The sequence below is a fragment of the Mytilus californianus genome, unplaced genomic scaffold, assembly GCF_021869535.1.
Source record: "Mytilus californianus isolate M0D057914Y unplaced genomic scaffold, xbMytCali1.0.p SCAF_1, whole genome shotgun sequence".
NCBI classification, from domain to species: Eukaryota; Metazoa; Mollusca; class Bivalvia; order Mytilida; family Mytilidae; genus Mytilus; species Mytilus californianus.
Genome location: NW_026262581.1, coordinates 129434828 through 129456176, shown reverse-complemented (window position 1 = coordinate 129456176; position 21349 = coordinate 129434828). Strand labels below are relative to the sequence as shown.

The window sequence follows — 21349 nt, the reverse complement described above, 5'->3', positions numbered from 1 at the left end:
ATCCAAATCCAAAGCTGTATCAAGCTTGAATGTTGTGTCCATACTTCCCCCAACTGTTCAGGGTTCGACCTCTGCGGTCGTATCAAGCTGCGCCCTGCGGAGCATTTTATTAATTCTAATATAAAATAGATTAAGTTAGCACTATGGTAAATTTAAATGGGTAGTTATGGTTGCAAACTCCATTGGAAATTTGAATTGAGATTATGACCACATCTTAAGGGAAAGAATTTTTTTGGGGGAAAAAGGGGGGGGGGGGGGGTAAAAAGAAATTGTGGGGGTCAATTTTTTCTCATTTCAGATTTCAGAAATTAATAGGAAAAATTCTGCAAAATTATTTTTTTTGCAAAAAAAAAGTGTGTGTGTGGGGGAGGGGAGGGGGGGGGGGGATGTTAATAAGCAACAGCATAGTGTATTGCGCAAAAGCAAAAATTGAATATAATTCAAATCATATAACCAATTCTAAGTTCTTTGACTACAGTTATTCTGTGTCAGAAACCTTTTATGTGTCAAATATTTAATTATAATCCAAATTCAGACCTGTATCAAGAGCGAATATTGCATCCATTTTTGCCCCAACTGTTCAGGGTTGGACCTCTGCGGTTTGTATCCAGCTGCGCTCAGCGAAGCAATTTATTTTAATTTCACCGAAGTACATCCTTAAGACTATTTTATTATATTAGAATATTGAAAAGTAAAAAATTCCTGCTATTCATTGATAAACTATAGTTGAATTTTTAAAAAGAGATTAGCAAATATTAAGAAAAAAACAATTGAAAAGGATAAAAAGGGGTAAATACGGTAGATGCAGATGCTTAACATACTCTTTTGCTAACAAATCTCAGAATTAAATATTCTTTTTGTTTAAATAATGTTTGCCCAAACTTTTTCCAACCTTAATTTGATAAAGAATGTGAAATTTCTATAGGAGAATGGTTGCATCACTGAAGTAAATCTGTAAATCCATAGATTAACCACCACTAAGAATCAACAGATGCTATATCAGAAAGTTTAATGTGAAACAAATACTGGTAATTGAATGAAAAGATGATTCCATTTCTTTACATGTACATAAAAGATTACTGGTATGTTCAGTGTCCTCCAATAAAATTCATAGAAAAAAGTTGTTGTTTGTTGTCAAAAATGTGGATTCATTATTTTTATTGGGATACATTTCCAGATTTTGTGAGTAAATGTTGTCCAAGACTGCAGTAAGTGTTTGACAAAAAACAAAATTCCTGTAGGTATATATGCAGAATTGTTTAAACCACAAAATCAAGTATCCACAAAAAACATTTTCTCAATCCACTTAAATTGATGCCCACTAAAAAATGAATGAATCCACAGTAAATGGGAAATATTAGATAACATTTATGTCAATAGTAAATGTACTGATTGTTCTATAATTTTTCTGTAGGTATACAAAGCCAGTACTCCAGGTAAACCTTTAAGGGTATACTTCCTGATGTACACAGGGTCAGTTGAAGAACAAAGATATTTGACCACACTCAGGAAGGAGAAGGAAGCATTTGAATATCTTATCTCAGAGAAATCAGTAAGTTTAACTAATTTATTTTTACATGTGGTGGATACATTAAATAAGCAGTTGTTATTACATGTAGTCCCCTACAGACGAAGTCAAAGGGGACTTTAGGTTTGCACTCTGTCCGTCTGTCTGTCCGTCCGTCCGTCCGTCCGTCTGTCCATCCGTCAGTCCGGCAACTCAGCTTTCCACACTTTTTTTCTTCGTTCTTGAAGATATTGATTTGATATTTGGTATATAGTTTTATCATGACAAGTTATAGATCAAGTTTGAATTTTGTTCCGGTCTGATGATTTAGTCCAGAGTTATGGTCCATAAAAAAACTCCATAACTAATGTTAAGAGTACTATGTTAAACCATATAATCTGTACAAAGGGAGATAACTCATTTTTTAAAAGACATTCTTTGGTAAATTGTTTGAGGAATTTTGTGGCAGGTTTATATGTTATTTTGTATAAACTAATTTTCTGAATGCTACATGTATATATATATATTTTTTTATGAAGTGAAATCCTTTAATTAGATAATAATCTATTTTTATTAAGGTATATATTTCATTACATTACATTGTGTAGATAAAAGTTGTTGACATTTTATAGGCAAGTTACAAATCTATATTAGTTTGTGACAAATGAAAAAAAAAAATATTTGGAACTATTAATTATATTTGATTGTAATTTGAAAATAGATATACATTGTATTACATCATATCTAATGTTAGAGTGTTATAGGTTTTCCACACTTTTTTTCATCATGCTTGAAAATATTGATTGACAATTGGTAAATAGTTTTATTATGACAAGTTACAGATCAAGTTCAAATTTTTGTTTCGGTCTGATAATTTTGTGCAGAGTTATGGTCCTTGGTCACTCATATATTCAGTTTTCCACACTGTTTTTAGTCATGCTTGAATATATTGACTTGATATTTTCTTTTTGTTTACACCATGACAAGTTATAGAACAAGTTAGCATTTTGTTCCAGTATAATGAATTTTTACCCGGTAGGGGACTATGTATTGCCATGCAATACTCTCAGAATGCTTGTTAAATAATCTTTTCAACTGTTATTGAATAGAATGTTCATTTTATTTGACAAGCTATTGTTATCAAAAAAGAATAATTTTAACTTGAAAAAAATCTAAATAATTGAAATTATAAAAACAACCAACATAATTGATATATCAAATAATGATGACTTAAACCAGTTTACCTGTGATGTTTTAGTTCCTGTGGGAGTTTTAGATGCTTGCCTTATAAAAGTCTGTAACAAATTAATTTAGTAAAAGTGAAATTATTATTATTAAATCTGCCCCTGAATAGGTCAAGTATCACAGAATCACAAGTAGGATATATGATTAGCATTATACCCCATAAGTGAGTGGTTTCATGTTTAGCTTCCTGATTTTGGTGTCAAAGTAAATGATTCATTTCAGAATAAGACAAGTCCACCAATTGCACATTACCATGTGTAATAGGCAAACTGATAATGCATATTTTCTTATCTGTAAACTTATCTGCAGTATGAGAATTATTTTTGATTTGCAGGCAATGGTCATACCTGAGGAAAGAGAAGGCAAGATGGAAGATGACCCTAATTTGGCAAGGGACACAACTCCTGCTAATGCTACAGTGAATACTAGGAAAGGAGGTCTTCATTTAACCCAGTCACAACAAAAGGTCAGTCTTGTAAAAATTACAAATGTCAAAAAAGATAGCCAGTTGTATGGTGAAAAGTTAGAGTTAAATAAATTTTAATGGCTGTGCTACAGTTGACATAGGGCTTAAAGTTTTACTCATTGTGTGTCGTCTTCTTCTTTATGACTTGAGTATGCATCAGTACTGTTCATTACTTGAGTTTGTCTCAACACATGTTTTCAAATGTTGATGTTTAATTACAGTACCATAGAATAGTTGAATTTTTATGATTATTATAATACTCCACTGAAGCAGTGGTATATAGTGACCATTGTGTCTGTTCGTCTGACCTTGTTTTTGATTTGTTAGTTTTTATATCCACACTTTGAAACTATAACTCATCTTCAACCAGTGACTTTATTTTAATGAAACTTGTACAGAATCTAATGGCAATGTGTACCTATTTTTTATTCAAATGATTTTGGGGTTTCCAATAGAAAAACATGGACTTTGCCAAATCTGCAAAAGATATAGATATCATGTATATGCAGCTTTGCTTAATATAACCTTTGATCAAGGAAACTTTATTAGAATCTTTATAAGATAATTCTATTGTGCATCTCCTGTTCTATTTTTATTAGAATAATGTTATGCTACAAAACATAGACTTTGCCATATGATGGCCCATATCTACAAAATTTTTCTAAACATTTCATTGAATAAAACAGCTGTATGAAATTGTAATTTGTCTGCTCCTAATGAAGTTTACCTTGAACAATGAATCAAATGGTAGGTTTTGAAAAGTGTGTATATCAGGCAAATGTTAGTGAATTTTGATTGCAACTGAAAAAAGGAAAAAATTAGTAAGTCCAAAAAAATGACCAAAGACCAAGCTATTTGTCTACCACAAAAAAAAAAGATGTTGTGGTTCGTTAAAACAAAACTGTGGCACTCTCTCAGCACATAGATTTTGATTTGATATCCAAAATACTGGATTGCAGTAGTTCCACTAGTTGAATACATTTTACCACATTTACCTATTGTGTGTAATATTTATGATCAAAAGTTAATAATTTCATTTATTTATCATATAGGTTATTGTTGATATGAGAGAATTCAGAAGTGAACTACCATCACTGATTCACAGACGAGGTATTGATATTGAACCTGTAACAATTGAGGTATGAAATTCATGAGTTACGATTATGATTAGTTTAGAAACTATGAATAAAAAGAGATATGGGTGATATGTCAATGAGATTTGAACCCAACAACACAAAAAAAATAATATCAAAAGACATCAATGTTCAAAAATGTCTATACAGTGTGTCAGGCTCTAAATTGCCTTTAGTTTAGCATGTTGTCTATGAATTTAACAGACTATCCAAGATCAATCATCTTTTTCCAAATTCTCCAAATGAAAAAAAAACATGTGCGTTGATGAGTTTTGTCAGATGTTTGTTTTAGAATCAAGAGTTATTAGATATGCACAAAGTCATATTTATTCATATAATTTTTCAAAAGAAATTCAATGGTCCTCTATTTCTTATTGATACTGTTGTTATTATTTTTGCCAAATTATTATTGTATACATGATAGTCTGAAAAGAGCTGACAAAAGTTTGAAATATGGAAAGATATTTGGTATTAACTTAATGTAGCGCTTGATAGAATTTAATATCCTAGCTCCTATCAACAAACTGAAAATATAAAATGTAAAAAAGAGACAAAGATAGTTTAAAAGGATTTGTGAGTTTATTTCAAAAGAGGAAACAAATTATAAATGAAGAATATTCTGGAAAAAAGCAGTCACTTACAATATTGGTAAAAGAGACAACTGAAATACTATTAATGAAAAAGAATACCGGTACTAGGATTATTAATTTTCTCCATTGACAATATGCGGGCAGAACTTTTAACGGTATTAATTGAGGAGGATACTGAGCTATATTGATATAAGAAACTTGTAAAAAATATTTCTGTTTTGACAGGTTGGAGATTACATTTTGACACCAGATATTTGTGTGGAAAGAAAAAGTGTCAGTGATTTAATTGGTTCTCTAAACAATGGCCGATTATACAACCAGTGTGTGTCTATGTGTAGATACTACAAACGTCCAGTTTTGCTGATTGAGTTTGATACAAATAAATCTTTTGCACTACAAGTAAGTGTCAATTATTATTACCATTTTGAGACCCATTTGTACGAAAGAAAGCATATTACTCATTTTTCCACAGTCAAATTAGAAACAAAATTTTAAATTTCCTGTTATTAAGTCTCCCAAACGAAGTTTGGGAAGACTTATTGTTTTTGCTCAGTTCTTATTATTATTCTTCTTCTTCTTCTTCTTCTTCTTCTTCTTCTTCTTCTTCTTCTTCTTCTTCTTCTTCTTCTTCTTCCGCCGCTTTTAAATTTGAACTTGTCCGCACCCGTTCTCCAAAACCGCTTGTCAGATTAACTTAGGGTTTCACAATATGTTAGACTAACATGTCTAGTGGTGCAATCAGGGTTTTGTTTGTGCAATGGGGTTTATAAAGGGGTACTTTGAGGGGCAAAAAGAAAAGAGGGTTTTACTATAGAACCCTATGGGATTTTATTTTTTTAAATTTTCAAATGATTATAAATTGAAAACCGTTTGTGATAGACACAATCTTTTTAATTGAAAATGTTCTAAATGATAAAGCCCATTAAATGAAATACAGGGTTAGTCCCCAGGGGTCACCCCCACCCCCTGCCATTTAAGAAAGTTCTAATACCTTGTAAGTGGTCAAGATCCCCACCCCTAAACCATATATATTTTGGTTTGATATGCTAAGATGGTTTGAATGATATACAGGGTTAGTCCCCAGGGGTCATCCCGACCCCCTGCCATTTGAGAAAGTTCTAATATCTTGTAAATGGTTGAGATCCCCACCCCTAAACCATATATATTCTGGTTTGTCATGATAAAGCACATCAAATGTAATACAGGGTTAGTCCCCAGTGGTCACCCCCACCCCCTGCCATTTAAGAAAGTTCTAATATCTTCTAAGTGGTCAAGATCCCCACCCCTAAACCATATATATTCTGGTTTGTCATGCTAAGATGGTTTGAATGGTATACAGGGTTAGTCCCCAGGGGTCATCCCGACCCCCTGCCATTTGAAAAAGTTCTAATATCTTGTAAATGGTCGAGATCCCCACCCCTAAACCATATATATTCTGGTTTGTCATGATAAAGCACATCAAATGAAATACAGGGTTAGTCCCCAGGGGTCACCCCCACCCCCTGCCATTTAAGAAAGTTCTAATATCTTCTAAGTGGTCAAGATCCCCACCCCTAAACCATATATATTCTGGTTTGTCATGCTAAGATGGTTTGAATGATATACAGGGTTAGTCCCCAGGGGTCATCCTGACCCCCTGTCATTTGAGAAAGTTCTAATATCTTGTAAATGGTCAAGATCCCCACCCCTAAACCATATATATTCTGGTTTGTCATGATAAAGCACATCAAATGTAATAAAAAGGGTTAGTCCCCAGGGATCACCCCCACCCCCTGCCATTTAAGAAAGTTCTAATATCTTGTAAGTGGTCAAGATCCCTACCCCTAAACCATATATATTCTGGTTTGTCATGCTAAGATGGTTTGAATGATAAACAGGGCAAGTCCCCAGGGGTCATCCCGACCCCCTGCCATTTGAGAAAGTTCTAATATCTTGTAAATGGTCGAGATCCCCACCCCTAAACCATATATATTCTGGTTTGTCTTGATAAAGCACATCAAATGAAATACAGGGTTAGTCCCCAGGGGTCACCCCCACCCCCTGCCATTTAAGAAAGTTCTAATATCTTCTAAGTGGTCAAGATCCCCACCCCTAAACCATATATATTCTGGTTTGTCATGCTAAGATGGTTTGAATGATATACACGGTCAGTCCCCAGGGGTTCCCCCCACCCCCAATGTTCTAATATCTTGTAAATGGTTGAGATCCCCACCCCTAAACCATATATATTCCTGTTCGTCATGTAATGAACATTTGAATGACGTATAGGGCCAGTCCCCAGGGGTTCCTCCCTACCCCCAATGTTCAAGTATCTTGTAAATGGTCGAGATCCCCACCCCTAAACCATATATATTCTGGTTTGTCATGCCAAGATGGATTTGAATGATATACAAAGTTAGTCCCCAGGCATCACTAATGCATATAACTTTACTGGACCAAACCATTTTTCACTGGACGTTGCCCAATGTCAGGCGACCCTGGGAATTACGAATTATGGGAGCTTCGTTTGGGAGACTTCGTAACAGCATCCTGTTACAATCATTTCTTGTTAATGATGTTTTTATTGGAATGCTGCCATAATATAATCTTCTTGAAGATTTTTGTTTTATAACAAAAGACCCAGTGTATATGAGGTGAAAATAATGTAAATGATTAGGTTTTTATTGTGTTTGTTTTTATGCAAAATTTTTGCTTTCTTATTATGTTATGGCGATGTCTGTGTCGTCATCTGAAGACATTTTGGTTTCCAGAAAATAACGAGTATAAGTGTATGGATCTCTATGAAATTGTAACACAAGGTTCCATACCACAATAGGAAGGTTGGGATTGATTTTGGGGGTTATTGTCCTAGCTGTTTAGGAATTAAGGGCCAAAAAGGGGCCAAAACAAGCATTTTTCTTGTTTCAGGGCAAGAACTTGTGTATAAGTGTTTGGATCTCTATGAAATTTTACCACAAGGTTTAATACCTCAAAAGGAAGGTTGGGATTGATTAAAGGGGTCATGTCCCAAACCTTTTGAATTAGAGGCAGAAAAGGGGCCAAAAACTTGTTTCTGGACAATAACTTGAGTATAAGTCTATGGATTACTATGAAATTATACCACTAGGTTCCATACCATAAAAGGAAGTTTGGGATTGATTTTGGGGGTTATGACCCAAACAGTTTAGGAAAAAAGGGGCCAAAGGGCCTAAAATCAAATTTAGTTTGATTTCATCAAAACTTGACTTATTGGTGTTCTTTTATATGCCGATTCTAACCATGTATTTAGATTTTTAATTTTGGGGCCTGTTTTCAAATTGGTCCACATTAAGGTCCAAAGGGTCCAAAATTAAACTTTGTTTGATTTTTTTAAAAATATTGAATTCTTGGGGTGCTTTGATATGCTGAATCTAACTGTGTAATTATATTTTTAATTTGGGACCGGTTTTCAAAATGGTCTACATTAAAGTCCAAAGGGTCCAAAATTAAACATAAGTTTGATTATAACAAAAGTTCAATTGAAGGAGTTCTTTGATATGCTTTGAATATGCTAAACATGTATTTAGATTTTTGATTTTGGGCCATGTTTTCAAGTTGGTCCAAAGGGTCCAAAATTAAATTTTGTCTGATTTCATCAAAACTTGCATATGTTGGGTTCTTTAATATTCTGAATCTAACCATGTATTTAGATTTTGTATTTTTGGCCCTGTTATCAAATTGGTCCACATTGAGGTCCAAAGGGTCTAAAATTAAACTTTGTTTGATTTCATCAAAATTAAATTCTCGTGGTTCTTTGATATGCTGAATCTAACCATGTATTTAGATTTTGGATATTGGACCATAATAGACAAAGGTCCAATTTCAAATTTTTCAGTTCTTTGACCACATTCATTCTGTGTCAGCAACCTATGATGTGTCAATTATTTAATCACAATCCAAATTCAGAGCTGTATCAAGCTTGAATGTATTGTCCATACTTGCCCCAACTGTTCAGGGTTCAACCTTTGCAGTCGTATCAAGCTGCACCCTGCAGAGCATTTTATTCATTATGATACCACATCAATCAAAGGTTAAGGGGTATGTAGAAATCAATCTGTATGTGTCTCAAAATTTATGAATACCTGTAAAGTTTTTCAGTGATACCTATCGTTTTTCCTGCCACAGAACAAGTTATGAGAAAAGTTAAAATGTTTCTCTGTAAAGGCAAAGTCATAATTTTAGCTCCTATTTACATATCTGAATGTACAAAGCTATATCCAGCTTTTATCTTTTGAAGGATATGCATATACTTTATATAATAATATTAATAGTCATCTACACAAGGTTTGCCACAAGTAAGTTTCTAATATCTGTCTGGAAGGACAATGACAAAAATTTAGTCCCAATTTACATACGTCATATATATGTATTATTTGGAGATACATTTATGTTTCTATATTCAGTGTTTGAAGATGTCAGTTTGTTTCATAATTTATTGTTTGAAAATATGGATTAAAGTCAGGAGAATTTTGATTCAAATTGACTGCCAAATTTATAATTTCAGGGAAAATACCCAATATCAAGTGATGTGTCTATACAAGATGTGTCCTCTAGGCTGACATTATTGACACTACATTTTCCTAAGCTGAGAATCCTGTGGTGTCAGAGTCCATATGTAACTGCAGAAATGTTTGAAGAACTGAAGGTATATATCAGTACATTATGAACATTAGAAGTGACGTTGTTCATCAGTGCTCTGTTTATAGGTCATAATGGCAGTACATGATCATGCATTTTCTATATGTGTTGTTTGTCCCTGGCACAATGTAGTCATTTGATTCTAATATGAAGTAAAATGACACCAAACAGTCTACTAACTGTGTTCTCCTTGCTGGTACATTTGATCAAATAGTGGATACCGGAGATAAGGGATAAAAATATGTAAATACTCTTCTACATAATAAGTTTACATAGATTTTCTTATAAGGACAATACAATTAGATTGTCAGGAAGCAAACAAGCATTCATTTTGTGTTTCGATTTTCAATCTTATAATATCTTACCCTATTTTTATAGATAAACTTAAGTATACACAGTTTGTATTCAAAAAGAATCTCTAAATTGGCCAAGGCTGGTAACTTTTGAAAATCACTGTTCAATTCAGGATGAGATCATTATAAATTATATAACACCAAATAAACCAGTTTTGTCACTATTTTGTCAAATGTCAAGAAAGTTTTTTTTTTTTATTCCAGAAAATGATTGATCCAAAAAACTCCTATTAAAAATTATAAATCAATTTCCATGAATAAGTGTTCATTTCATTTAGCTATAAAGAAAATATTTTCCCTTTTATTAACCGGATTTTCGAAGGAAAAATCGGTTATTGATTTGGGGATGTACGGCGAGCGGGCAGCTGCCAAACAGTGTCCGTTCATTAACATGCAAATGCTTTGACGAAATTTTTCAAATTTAGATATGTTGTTTCCTGTGACTAAATGAAGGTCAAGTTCAATTTTCACGATTTTAGCTTTTCTCGTTGTTGAGTTGTCGACCTTTTAGTAGCCAAAAGTTTTACTTATTATATGATTGAGTTATTTCCCTTTGAACAGAAATTGTGATTTGCAAATATCATTTTCATTAGATAATAATCTATTTTTATACGACCGCAAAAAAATTTTTGTGGTCGTATATTGGTATGACGTTGGCGTCGTCGTCGTCCGAAGACACATTAGTTTTCGCACTCTAACTTTAGTTTAAGTGAATGGATCTCAATGAAATTTTACCATAAGGTTCAATACCACAAAAGGAAGGTGGGGATTGATTTTGGGGGTTATGGTACCAACAGTTAAGGAATTAGGGGCCAAAAAGGGCCCAAAAATAAACATTTTTGTAACTTCCAGACATAACTTGTGTGTAAGAGTATGGATCTCTCTGACATTGTACCACAAGGTTCCATATCACAAAGGGAATGCTGGGATTGGTTTTGGGGGTAATTGCCTTCAAATTTTAGGAATTATGGGCCAAAAAGAGGCAAAAAACAAGCATTTTTCTAGTTTCATGGCAATAACTTGTGTGTAAGTGTATGGATCTCTCTGACATTGTATCACAAGGTTCCATATCACAAAGGGAATGCTGGGATTGATTTTGGGGGTAATTGCCTCCAAATTTTAGGAATTAGGGGCCAAAAAGTGGCAAAAAACAAGCATTTTTTCTAGTTTCATGACAATAACTTGTGTGTAAGTGCATGGATCTTTATGAAACTGTACTACAGGGTTCCATATCACAAAGGGAAAGCTGGAATTGAGTTTGGGGGTAATTGCCTAAAAAGTTTAGGAATAAGGGGCCAAAAAGGGGCCAAAAATAAGCATTTTTCTTGTTTCCAGACAATAACTGGTGTTCAAGTGTATGGATCTCTCTGAAATTGTAAAGCAAGGTACCATACCACAAAGGGAAGGCTGGGATTGATTTTGGGGGTAATTGCCTCAAAATTTTAGTAATTAGGGGCCACAAAATGGCAAAAAAACAAGCATTTTTCTAGTTTCAGGACAATAACTTGTGTGTAAGTGTATGGATCTTTATGAAATTGTACTGCAGGGTTCCATATCACAAAGGGAAAGCTGGGTATGAGTTTGGGGGTAATTGCCCTAAACGTTTAGGAATTTGGGGCCAAAAAGAGGCCAAAAAACAAGCATTTTTCTAGTTTCCAGACAATAACTTGTGTTCAAGTGTATGGATCTCTCTGAAATTGTTTTGCAAGGTACCATACCACAAAGGGAAAGCTGGGATTGAGTTTGGGGGTGATGAATCATAAGGGGGTTCAAAAAATTTGGGGGGGGGGGATTTTTTTTTCATTTTTTTTTTCTTTAAAATTTTCCATTTTAAATTGGTTATTTCTGATTTATATATAAAATCAAATAATAATGATATGGTTTGAATAGGTAAATTAAAAATTTTTAAGTTCTTAGACCACTTTCATTCTGTGTCAGAAACCTATGCTGTGTTGAATATTTAATTACAATCCAAATTCAGTGCTGTATCAAGCTTGAATGTTGTGTCCATACTTGCCCCATCTGTTCAGGGTTCGACCTCTGCGGTCGTATCAAGCTGCACCCCTGCAAAGCATTTTATTAATAAAGGATATATTTCATTACATTACATTGTGTAGATAAAATTGTTGACATTGATAGATAAGTTGCAGATCTATATTAGTTTGTGACAAATGAAAGAAAAAATATTGGGAATTATTAATTATATATATAAAGTTTGATTACACTTAGTGTTTTTAAATAATTTTCACCTGTTTTCAGATAACAAAGCATCTGGTAAATATCTTATCACACAATTGTAATTGGAGTGACAGATTTATTTGAAAATTTTCTGTTTCCTAAGTGTTGATGATGATAAGATCTGTAGGACGGAATAAATAAAGTTTGAAATTTACTGTTCATTATTAGACATTTTGAAGATAATTACAGATAAGTTTTATAGATTTTTAATAGATATTGTATTAATGATAAATGACATTTTTTTCTTTGGTAAATTATTTGAAGAATTTTGTGGTAGGTTTGTTTGTTATTCTGTATAAACTTATTTTCTGAATGCTATATATATATTTTTTTTGATGAAGCGAACTCCTTTAAAACTAAGCTTAGTTTGTCTATTAATAAACATATATTTCGATTTCTGATTTTGGGCCCAGTTTTCAAGTTGGTCCAAATCTGGGTCCAAAATTATTCTGTGTTTGATTTCAACATAAATTGAATCTATATATAGGGTTCTTTGAAATGCTGAATCTAAACCTGTATTTATTTTCATATAAATTAGATAATACCACATTGAGGTCCAAAGGGTCCTAAATTAAACTTTTGTTTGATTTCATCAAAAATTGAATTCTTGCAGTTCTTTGATATGCTGATTCTAACAATGTACTTAGATTTTGGATATTGGACCATAACAGGTAAATGTCTGATTTCAAATTTATCAGTTCTTTGACCACATTCATTTTGTGTCACAAACCTATGCTGTGTCAAATATTCGATCACAATCCAAATTCAGAGCTGTTTTAAGCTTAAATATTGTTTATGCTCAACTGTTCAGGGTCGACCTCTGCAGGAAAATCCGGTTTGCTGTCACTCTGACAGCCTCTTGTTATACCCCACGCAACGAGTTGCGGAGGGTATAATGTTTTTGACCTGTCCGTCCGTCCGTCTGTCCGTCTGTCCGTCCGTCAGTCCGTCAGTCCTGTTTCTTGTCATCGCAACTCCTCTCAAACCACACAACAGAATTTCACGAAACCTTTTTAGATAATAAGGACATACTATGTAGTTGTGCATATCGACAGGAAATTGCGATTCAATTTTTTTTCTAGGAGTTACGCCCCTTTGAACTTATTTACTTTAATGTACTACTGCAACAGTTTGTCATCGCAACTCCTCTGATATACCACAACAGAATTTCATGAAACCTTTGTAGATAATAAGGACATACTATGTAGATGTGCATATCAACAGGAAATTACGGTTCAATTTTTTTTCTAGGAGTTACGCCCCTTTGAACTTATTTGCTTCAATGTACTATGCAACAGTTTGTCATCACAACTCCTGATACCACACAACCGAATTTCATGAAACCTTTTTAGATAATAAGGACATACTATGTAGATGTGCTTATCGACAGGAAATTACGGTTCAATTTTTTTTCTAGGAGTTACACCCCTTTGAACTTATTTACTTTAATGTACTACTGCAACAGTTTGTCATCGCAACTCCTCTGATACCACACAACAGAATTACCACACAACAGAATTTCATGAAACCTTTTTAGATAATAAGGACATACTATGTAGATGTGCATATCGACAGGAAATTACGGTTCAATTTTTTTTCTAGGAGTTACACCCCTTTGAACTTATTTGCTTCAATGTACTACTGCAACAGTTTGTCATCACAAGTCCTCTGAAACCACACAACAGAATTTCATGAAACCTTTTTAGATAATAAGGACATACTATGTAGATGTGCATATCGACAGGAAATTACGGTTCAATTTTTTTTCTAGGAGTTACACCCCTTTGAACTTATTTGCTTCAATGTACTACTGCAACAGTTTGTCATCACAACTCCTCTGAAACCACACAACAGAATTTCATGAAACTTTGTAGATAATAAGGTCATACTATGTTGATGTGCATATCGACAGGAAATTATGATTCAATATTTTTTCTAGGAGTTACGCCCCTTTGAACTTATTTGCTTCAATGTCTTCTGCAACAGTTTTTCATCGCAACTCCTCTGAAACCACACAACATAATTTCATGAAACTTTGTAGATAATAAGGACATACTATGTAGATGTGCATATTGACAGGAAATTATGATTCAATTTTTTTTTCTTACACATATTTTATTTCTCCAATGACAATGTGAGGACGTGGGGTATGTGAGCGTGCTCACTAAGGTTCTTTAATTTTATATATATAATATAATTAAGAAATAATTCATGGGGGCTTGAATTTATCTTGATTTTACCACGGGTTGGCCCTTTATGCTAAATATTTTACCACAAGCGACAGCGAGGGGGTAAAATATCAGCTTAAAGGGCCAACCCGTGGCAAAATCAATATAAATTCAAGCCCCTATGAATTATTTCTATTCTTATAGGACAAAGACAGCAATTCTTTTGGATCGAAGCGCTTTATGTGAAGGGAAATGTTTGCTGTTCCCGTAATTGAACACACTATTAATGTTGATGTAAACGACGAAGAAAATTGAATAAGTGACATTCTTAAACGATTTACAATAACATACTAAGACAGATTTGGATGAATTTAATTGACCATCTTACTTTCATTTAAAAAGATATGGACATTATACAAATTCTTACCATCCTTTGTTTATGTTTTCATGTTTTTACGACTTTCAGTTTCCCAACGAGCATTTTCCAGGAAAATCCTTACATTCTTAAGTCTTAAGTGTGTACTCAAAGCGTTTGAAGAACGTCATATTAGAATCAAATTAAGAATCATGTTTTTCTAAAAAGAAAACAAATGTGGAAGCTTATAATTTTCAAATTAATCTGTGCATCTAATGCATAAACATTTAACTCACTTTTACTGAAAGAAGAAGGTAAGTTTTTTGGGCTTATAAGACCAGTATTTAAAAATTTGATAACCTTAATGTGTTTCCATGTTAAAAATAATCCTTTATATCTACTGCTACATGCAAGTGTTTAATCAATAGCACAGATATGTATGTTAAATCTATTTCTTTCTACAGCAAGGCAGACAACAACCAGATGCTGAAGCAGCGATGAAAATTAACTCGGCTGAAGCTGATAGTGAATGGACAGAAAGATACAGTCATAATCCTCAGGTAATGTCATTGATTAATTGATTGTTTTTTGCTTGCTTAATGTCCAGTAGCAATAATTTCATGCAAATTATGGCCAGAATAAATTAACAATTAATTTAAGAGGCAGTTTCTGCAGTTTCTGCATGACGGAATGATTGGGATTAAGAGCCAGAAATTTGGGCTTCCACTGGAAAATTAGAATTTGTTAGATAGGAGCAGACATTCTGCCTTGCAGCAGCCCACTAAGAGCCCCATTAGAGAGTTGTTGCGAGTGCAGGGTTGTCAAAGTATTACCTTGGTGGGGAAACCTGGTGTCGGGTTTTCCCGGGCTGGGCAATACTTCCTGAAATTGGTAATACTTGGCAATACTTGACAATATGATTTTTAAGCTTATTTTTACACCGAATAGTAAAGAAATATTGTAGTTTCATAGTATTATTGCTAAATATATACATCTTATACAGATAAACTTAGAGAGTCAATTTCAGTGGATAAAAATTTCAAATCTTCCTTGTCTCCAATAATTCTAAATAGGAAGATTACAATTAAGTATGCAATTTTTAGTTGCTAAAGTTTGAAGAAATAATTTCTAGTGTAAATCTTTGCTACACATTAGATTGCTAAATAAACATCCTAAGGGGACATGTCACCAACATTTGTAAAGATAATCAATGCAATATAAAAAAATCTGTGTTATTATTGATGTTTTACATATATCTTTTATGTATTGTATTTGAAATTAAGCACTGACAACTCTTAAAGATTCAGGACAGTATTTCATATTACCCAGTATTGCCCAGTATTACCCAGTAAAACTCAGTAAAACCCGGGTTTTCCCAGTATTTCCCGAGGTTTTTGCTAACCCTGTGCAGTGAGGGTTCTTTAGCATATGGAAAGCCTGGCATTCACCCTACAAATGGCATGGTATTAAATGTCCCTGTTCCATCCAGATGTAGCTGTTAATTTATACAACTTGCACAGCTAATTAGGCACCTCACTTAAGCAAAAAGTAAAATAACAAAAATACCGAACTCTGAGGAAAATTCGAAACGGAAAGTCAGTAATCAAATGGCAAAATCAAAAGCTCATACTTAAGCAATGGTTTTATACCTGGAAGGGGCATCCAGGGATAACCATATTTTCATGCCCCAGGAAATGTCACTGTGTTTGTATATTTACATTCATAATTAATTTTATATTTCATATAATGGGAACTACCCATAAAATACAAAATTTGTAATTTTATAGTAGAATGTCTCATGCAACTTTTGCAAAACTTTGCATTCACATGAACAATGAAAGCTCTAATTTTTAATGTAATTTCAGTAATAATGTTCAACAAAGTCAAGACTGTTTGACAGAAAGAAAAAAGAAACACACTTTATATTATTGCATTGAAGAATTGTAATATCATATAAATAAGAAGATGTGGTATGAGTGCCAATGAGACAACTATCCATCCAAGTCACAATGTTCACATACATAAACCATGAACTTCAACTGAAATTTTATGGAAGTTAGACAATCACACACTTTAAGAAATCAAAAGCAGTTGTATATTAAGTATATAAGAATATATTATCCCCTGTACATAATTGGCTTCAAAAAAGAGTTTTAGTGACAATTACAAACCAGACTTATCTCCCTTGTATGTGACTATTTAAATACATGTTTTACTAAAAACTGTGAAAATTGAAATGTTTTACATAATATTTTAAAAATTATAAAAATATGGAGCTTTGAAGTTTTGATCATATTTTACAGGATTTCTTGTTAAGAATGCCTGGTGTTAATATAAAGAATTACAGAAAAATCATGAATAAAGTGGAAAATATTGCAGAACTTTGCAGTATGTCTGAAGACCAGATAGGTGAACTGTTAGACAATAAATCAAGTGCTAAACTTTTGTATGACTTCATACATACTGATCATAAACAGTCAGAGCATTCAGGAAAGGCTATTAAGGCTAAAGATTTAAAGAAAACTTTTAAAAGAAAAAGATGATGAGAGCAGATGTGTAGAGAACTGAATTTGCAGCAAGGAATTCATCAAATTATTTATTTGTACATAATAACATTTTGTGTACATATTTTCATCAACTTCTTCTTTGGTCACAGACAACTAATTGTATGCAATGCATAACATGAACTTATTGAATTCATTCAACATATTTATTGATAACCCATTAAAGTTTGTAGCAGCTGTAAGCATTTACTTCTCATTTGTGGTTGACATTGTTTAATAGAAAAACAAAGGATATGGGGTGTCCATCCATGACACACAATCAGTGCAAAAACATGAAATGATTTATCATATAGTCAATAGTTGTAATATATTATGAGTGCCTCAAGTAATAAAATCAGAAGTATTAAAGTAATCTCAGTGTACCTGTCAATAGCCAGTTTTCAGAAACTGATAAATGAAATATTTAATTTCAAAATCAAAGACCTGCAGAGACCATGAACAATTATAATTTGGGACATACCAAGTCATACCTTACAATACATAATAAGGCTAAAAAAAGTTGTGTAGAAGAACTTTCATGACTGTTAAGCATTTAAAAAAACAAGAAACAAAAATGCCATGGTAAATTCAGAAATAAATTTGCATATATGTATATACTGGCCACTTTGCAGATACAATCTTTAAAAAAACATCATTATTAAGGCCAAAATCATTGAACTATCATAGTCATGACTTATTACATGCTTTTTGCAAATAAAAGTATGGAAGAGAGTTGGACCATATTTATTTACCGCCACAGTCTTGTTAGTGTGTTAGATTGTGGGTTCAAACCCTTGCCAGGTAAAACCAAAGACTTTAAAATTAGCATTTGCTGCTTCTTTAACCAAAGAGCATTTAGGAGTAAGAGCAAAACTGAATATAGAACTCTAAGGTATAAAACTTGAAGAATGTGCTTTTAAATTTTGCCATTTGTTTTTAAAAGAACCTCTTACAAAGGGTGTTGAATACTGCCATATATCTTGATGGGAAGATTCATCTAGGAGAGACTTGAGATGTTGCTTAAGAAAATGCCAGATGATCCATATTTTATGCTTAAAGTTTTAATTAGCATTTACTTATGTTAAGTCTGAGTTCAGTTGTCAGTTACACTGTGATGAATAATCATATAATTTAGTGTAACAATGCATCTAGAGAAGAAGAACAGCTTGCAAAAAAAAGATAGTAGGTCACTTATGCCCATATTTACACTTCATTGACAAGGTTTATGTCCCAAGTTCAGTTCTTAGATACGTTGTGACCTTCAAATCTTATAACTTGGTCTAAGGATGCATCCATGTGAGTACAAGAGTCTCCTGTAAAAAATCATTACTTATTCTGACACTTTATGTTTTATTATTTTATCATCTGAAGTATGTTTGCAGTGACGTCTCAGATATCAATGAACACAATATTTGTATTACTTAACTTTACTGTCGGAATTTAATAATCAGTGGTATTTCACATCCATTTTTCCAGTAAAAAAACTTATGAATTTTCCTAAAATCTTCTTTTTTGGCACAATATATTTTGTGGTTTTTTATTTCATTTTGATAAGTTTATTATTATACTGTTGATCAATCTTTGCATGTGGTATTTTTGGGATCAACATCAATTCATCAATTTATAGTTGGATGAAAGGCTAAAATATTTCTTTCATTTTTCTGCATTGAAATTCTGTAAACTTATTCTGGCCATTGCACAAGACCCTGTTTTTTGCATTGTCTATGGCATTGCTTTGTGAAATCTACAAAGTACAGCTACCGATATTATGCGTAGGACTGCATGATTTCATTTAAGCAGTTTAAGTTCTGTGATATAGATACAAAAAATCGGATATGCTTAATGAGACCTCATCCCGATAACACAAAAACAGACATCTAGAGGATGCTTTTGGTAACTGTTAGCATTCTTTTATACAGTATTGTTTTGCATTTTCTTGTATTTTTATACGACCGCAAAAAAATTTTTGTGGTCGTATATTGGTATGACGTTGGCGTCGTCGTCGTCCAGCGTCGTCGGCGTCGTCTGGCGTCGTCCGAAGACACATTGGTTTTCGCACTCTAACTTTAGTTTAAGTGAATGGATCTTTATGAAATTTTACCACAAGGTTCAATACCACAAAAGGAAGGTTGGGATTGATTTTGGGGGTTATGGTAATAACAGTAAAGGAATTAGGGGCCAAAAAGGGGCCAAAAATAAGCATTTTTGTAACTTCCAGACATAACTTGTGTGTTAGTGTATGGATCTCTCTGACATTGTACCACAAGGTTCCATATCACTAAAGGAATGCTGGGATTGATTTTGGGGGTAATTGCCTCCAAATTTTAGGAATTAGGGGCCAAAAAAGGGGCAAAAAACAAGCATTTTTCTAGTTTCATGACAATAACTTGTGTGTAAGTGTATGGATCTTTCTGAAATTGTACTACAAGGTTCCATATCACAAAGGGAAAGCTGGGTTTGAGTTTGGGGGTAATTGCCCTAAACGTTTAGGAATTTGGGGCCAAAAAGGGGCCAAAAAACACATTTTTTTCTAGTTTCCAGACAATAACTTGTGTTCAAGTGTATGGATCTCTCTGAAATTGTACTGCAAGGTACCATACCACATAGGGAAGGCTGGGATTGAGTTTGGGGGTGATGAATCATAATGGGGGTTCAAAAAATTTTGGGGGGGGATTTATTTTTTTTTCCTTATTTTCTTTTTTTCTTTTTTGTTTCTTTTAAAATTTTCCATTTTAAGTTGGTTATTTCTGATTTATATTTAAATCAAATAATAATGATATGGTAGGAGATACACACCAAACAGGATGTGTAAATTATTATATAATAAGTATTGTGCAATAGCAAGAAATTTTCAATTGCACAGTATTGCACAATAGCAAGAAATCTTCAATTGCACAGTATTGCGCAATAGCAAGAAATCTTCAATTGCACAGTATTGCGCAATAGCAAGAAATATCCAATAGCACAATATTGCGCAATAGCAAGAAATTGTCAATTGTACAGTATTGCGCAATAGCAAGAAATATTTAATAGCACAGGATTGTGCAAAAGAAGATACTTCCTATAAATTGCTTATTTCTTGACCAATTTCAATGGGGTTTTATTCTTGATTTCATGGGGTTCTTTAATATGCTGAATCTAACCGTATATTTATTTTTTGGATTTTGGGCCCCGTTTTTAAATTGGTCCACATTGAGGTCCAAAGGGTCCAAAATTAAACTTTGTTTGATTTCATCAAAAATTGAATTATTGGGGTTCTTTGATATGCCGAATCTAACTGTGTATTTAGATTCTTAAATTTTGGTTCCGTTTTCAAATTGGTCTACATTAAGGTCCAAAGGGTCCAAAATTAAACTTAGTTTGATTTTAACAAAAATTGAATTCTTAGGGTTCTTTGATATGCTGAATCTAAACATGTATTTAGATTTTTGATTATGGGCCCAGTTTTCAAGTTGGTCCAAATCGGGGTCCAAAATTAAACTTTGTTTGATTTCAACAAAAATTGAATATATGGGGTTCTTTGATATGCTGAATCTAACCATGTATTTAGATTTTTGATTTTTGGGCCCCGTTATCAACTTTGTCCACATTGAGGTCAAAAGGGTCCAAAATTAAACTTTGTTTGATTTCATAAAAAATTGAATTCTTGGGGTTCTTTGATATGCTGAATCTAACCATGTATTTAGATTTTGAATATTGGACCATAATAGGTGAATGTCCAATTTAAAATTTTTAAGTTCTTAGACCACATTCAATCTGTGTTAGAAACCTATGCTGTGTCAAATATTTAATCACAATCCAAATCCAAAGCTGTATCAAGCTTGAATGTTGTGTCCATACTTCCCCCAACTGTTCAGGGTTCGACCTCTGCGGTCGTATCAAGCTGCGCCCTGCGGAGCATTTTATTGTTATATAGTATACCAGTATGATAGAGTAAGATGCTTTTCCTGTATTGATAGTTATGGTAAACTCTTTGATGTACCTTCTAACAGCTTATTATTTAAAGTTGGAATTATTTTTGATTATGGAATTTTTCATATTTACCTGTGCTTGCCATTTTGAATAAAAAGTATGCTTCAAGTCTGTTTCTTCAGT

The 21349-nt window shown here is 33.1% G+C and overlaps 1 protein-coding gene across 1 annotated transcript in view; it reads left to right on the top strand.

Moving 5' to 3' along the window:
- LOC127713332 (DNA repair endonuclease XPF-like) overlaps nucleotides 1-17457 on the top strand; it is a 48533-nt gene extending 31076 nt beyond the window's left edge. The window contains exons 16-22 of the mRNA XM_052219774.1: nucleotides 1415-1552; nucleotides 3087-3218; nucleotides 4271-4357; nucleotides 5167-5340; nucleotides 9464-9604; nucleotides 15176-15271; nucleotides 17015-17457. Coding sequence (XP_052075734.1) covers nucleotides 1415-1552; nucleotides 3087-3218; nucleotides 4271-4357; nucleotides 5167-5340; nucleotides 9464-9604; nucleotides 15176-15271; nucleotides 17015-17254 — 1008 coding nt within the window. The 3' untranslated portion in view covers nucleotides 17255-17457. The remainder of the gene's footprint in view (nucleotides 1-1414; nucleotides 1553-3086; nucleotides 3219-4270; nucleotides 4358-5166; nucleotides 5341-9463; nucleotides 9605-15175; nucleotides 15272-17014) is intronic.
- The last annotated feature ends 3892 nt before the right edge of the window (nucleotides 17458-21349 follow it).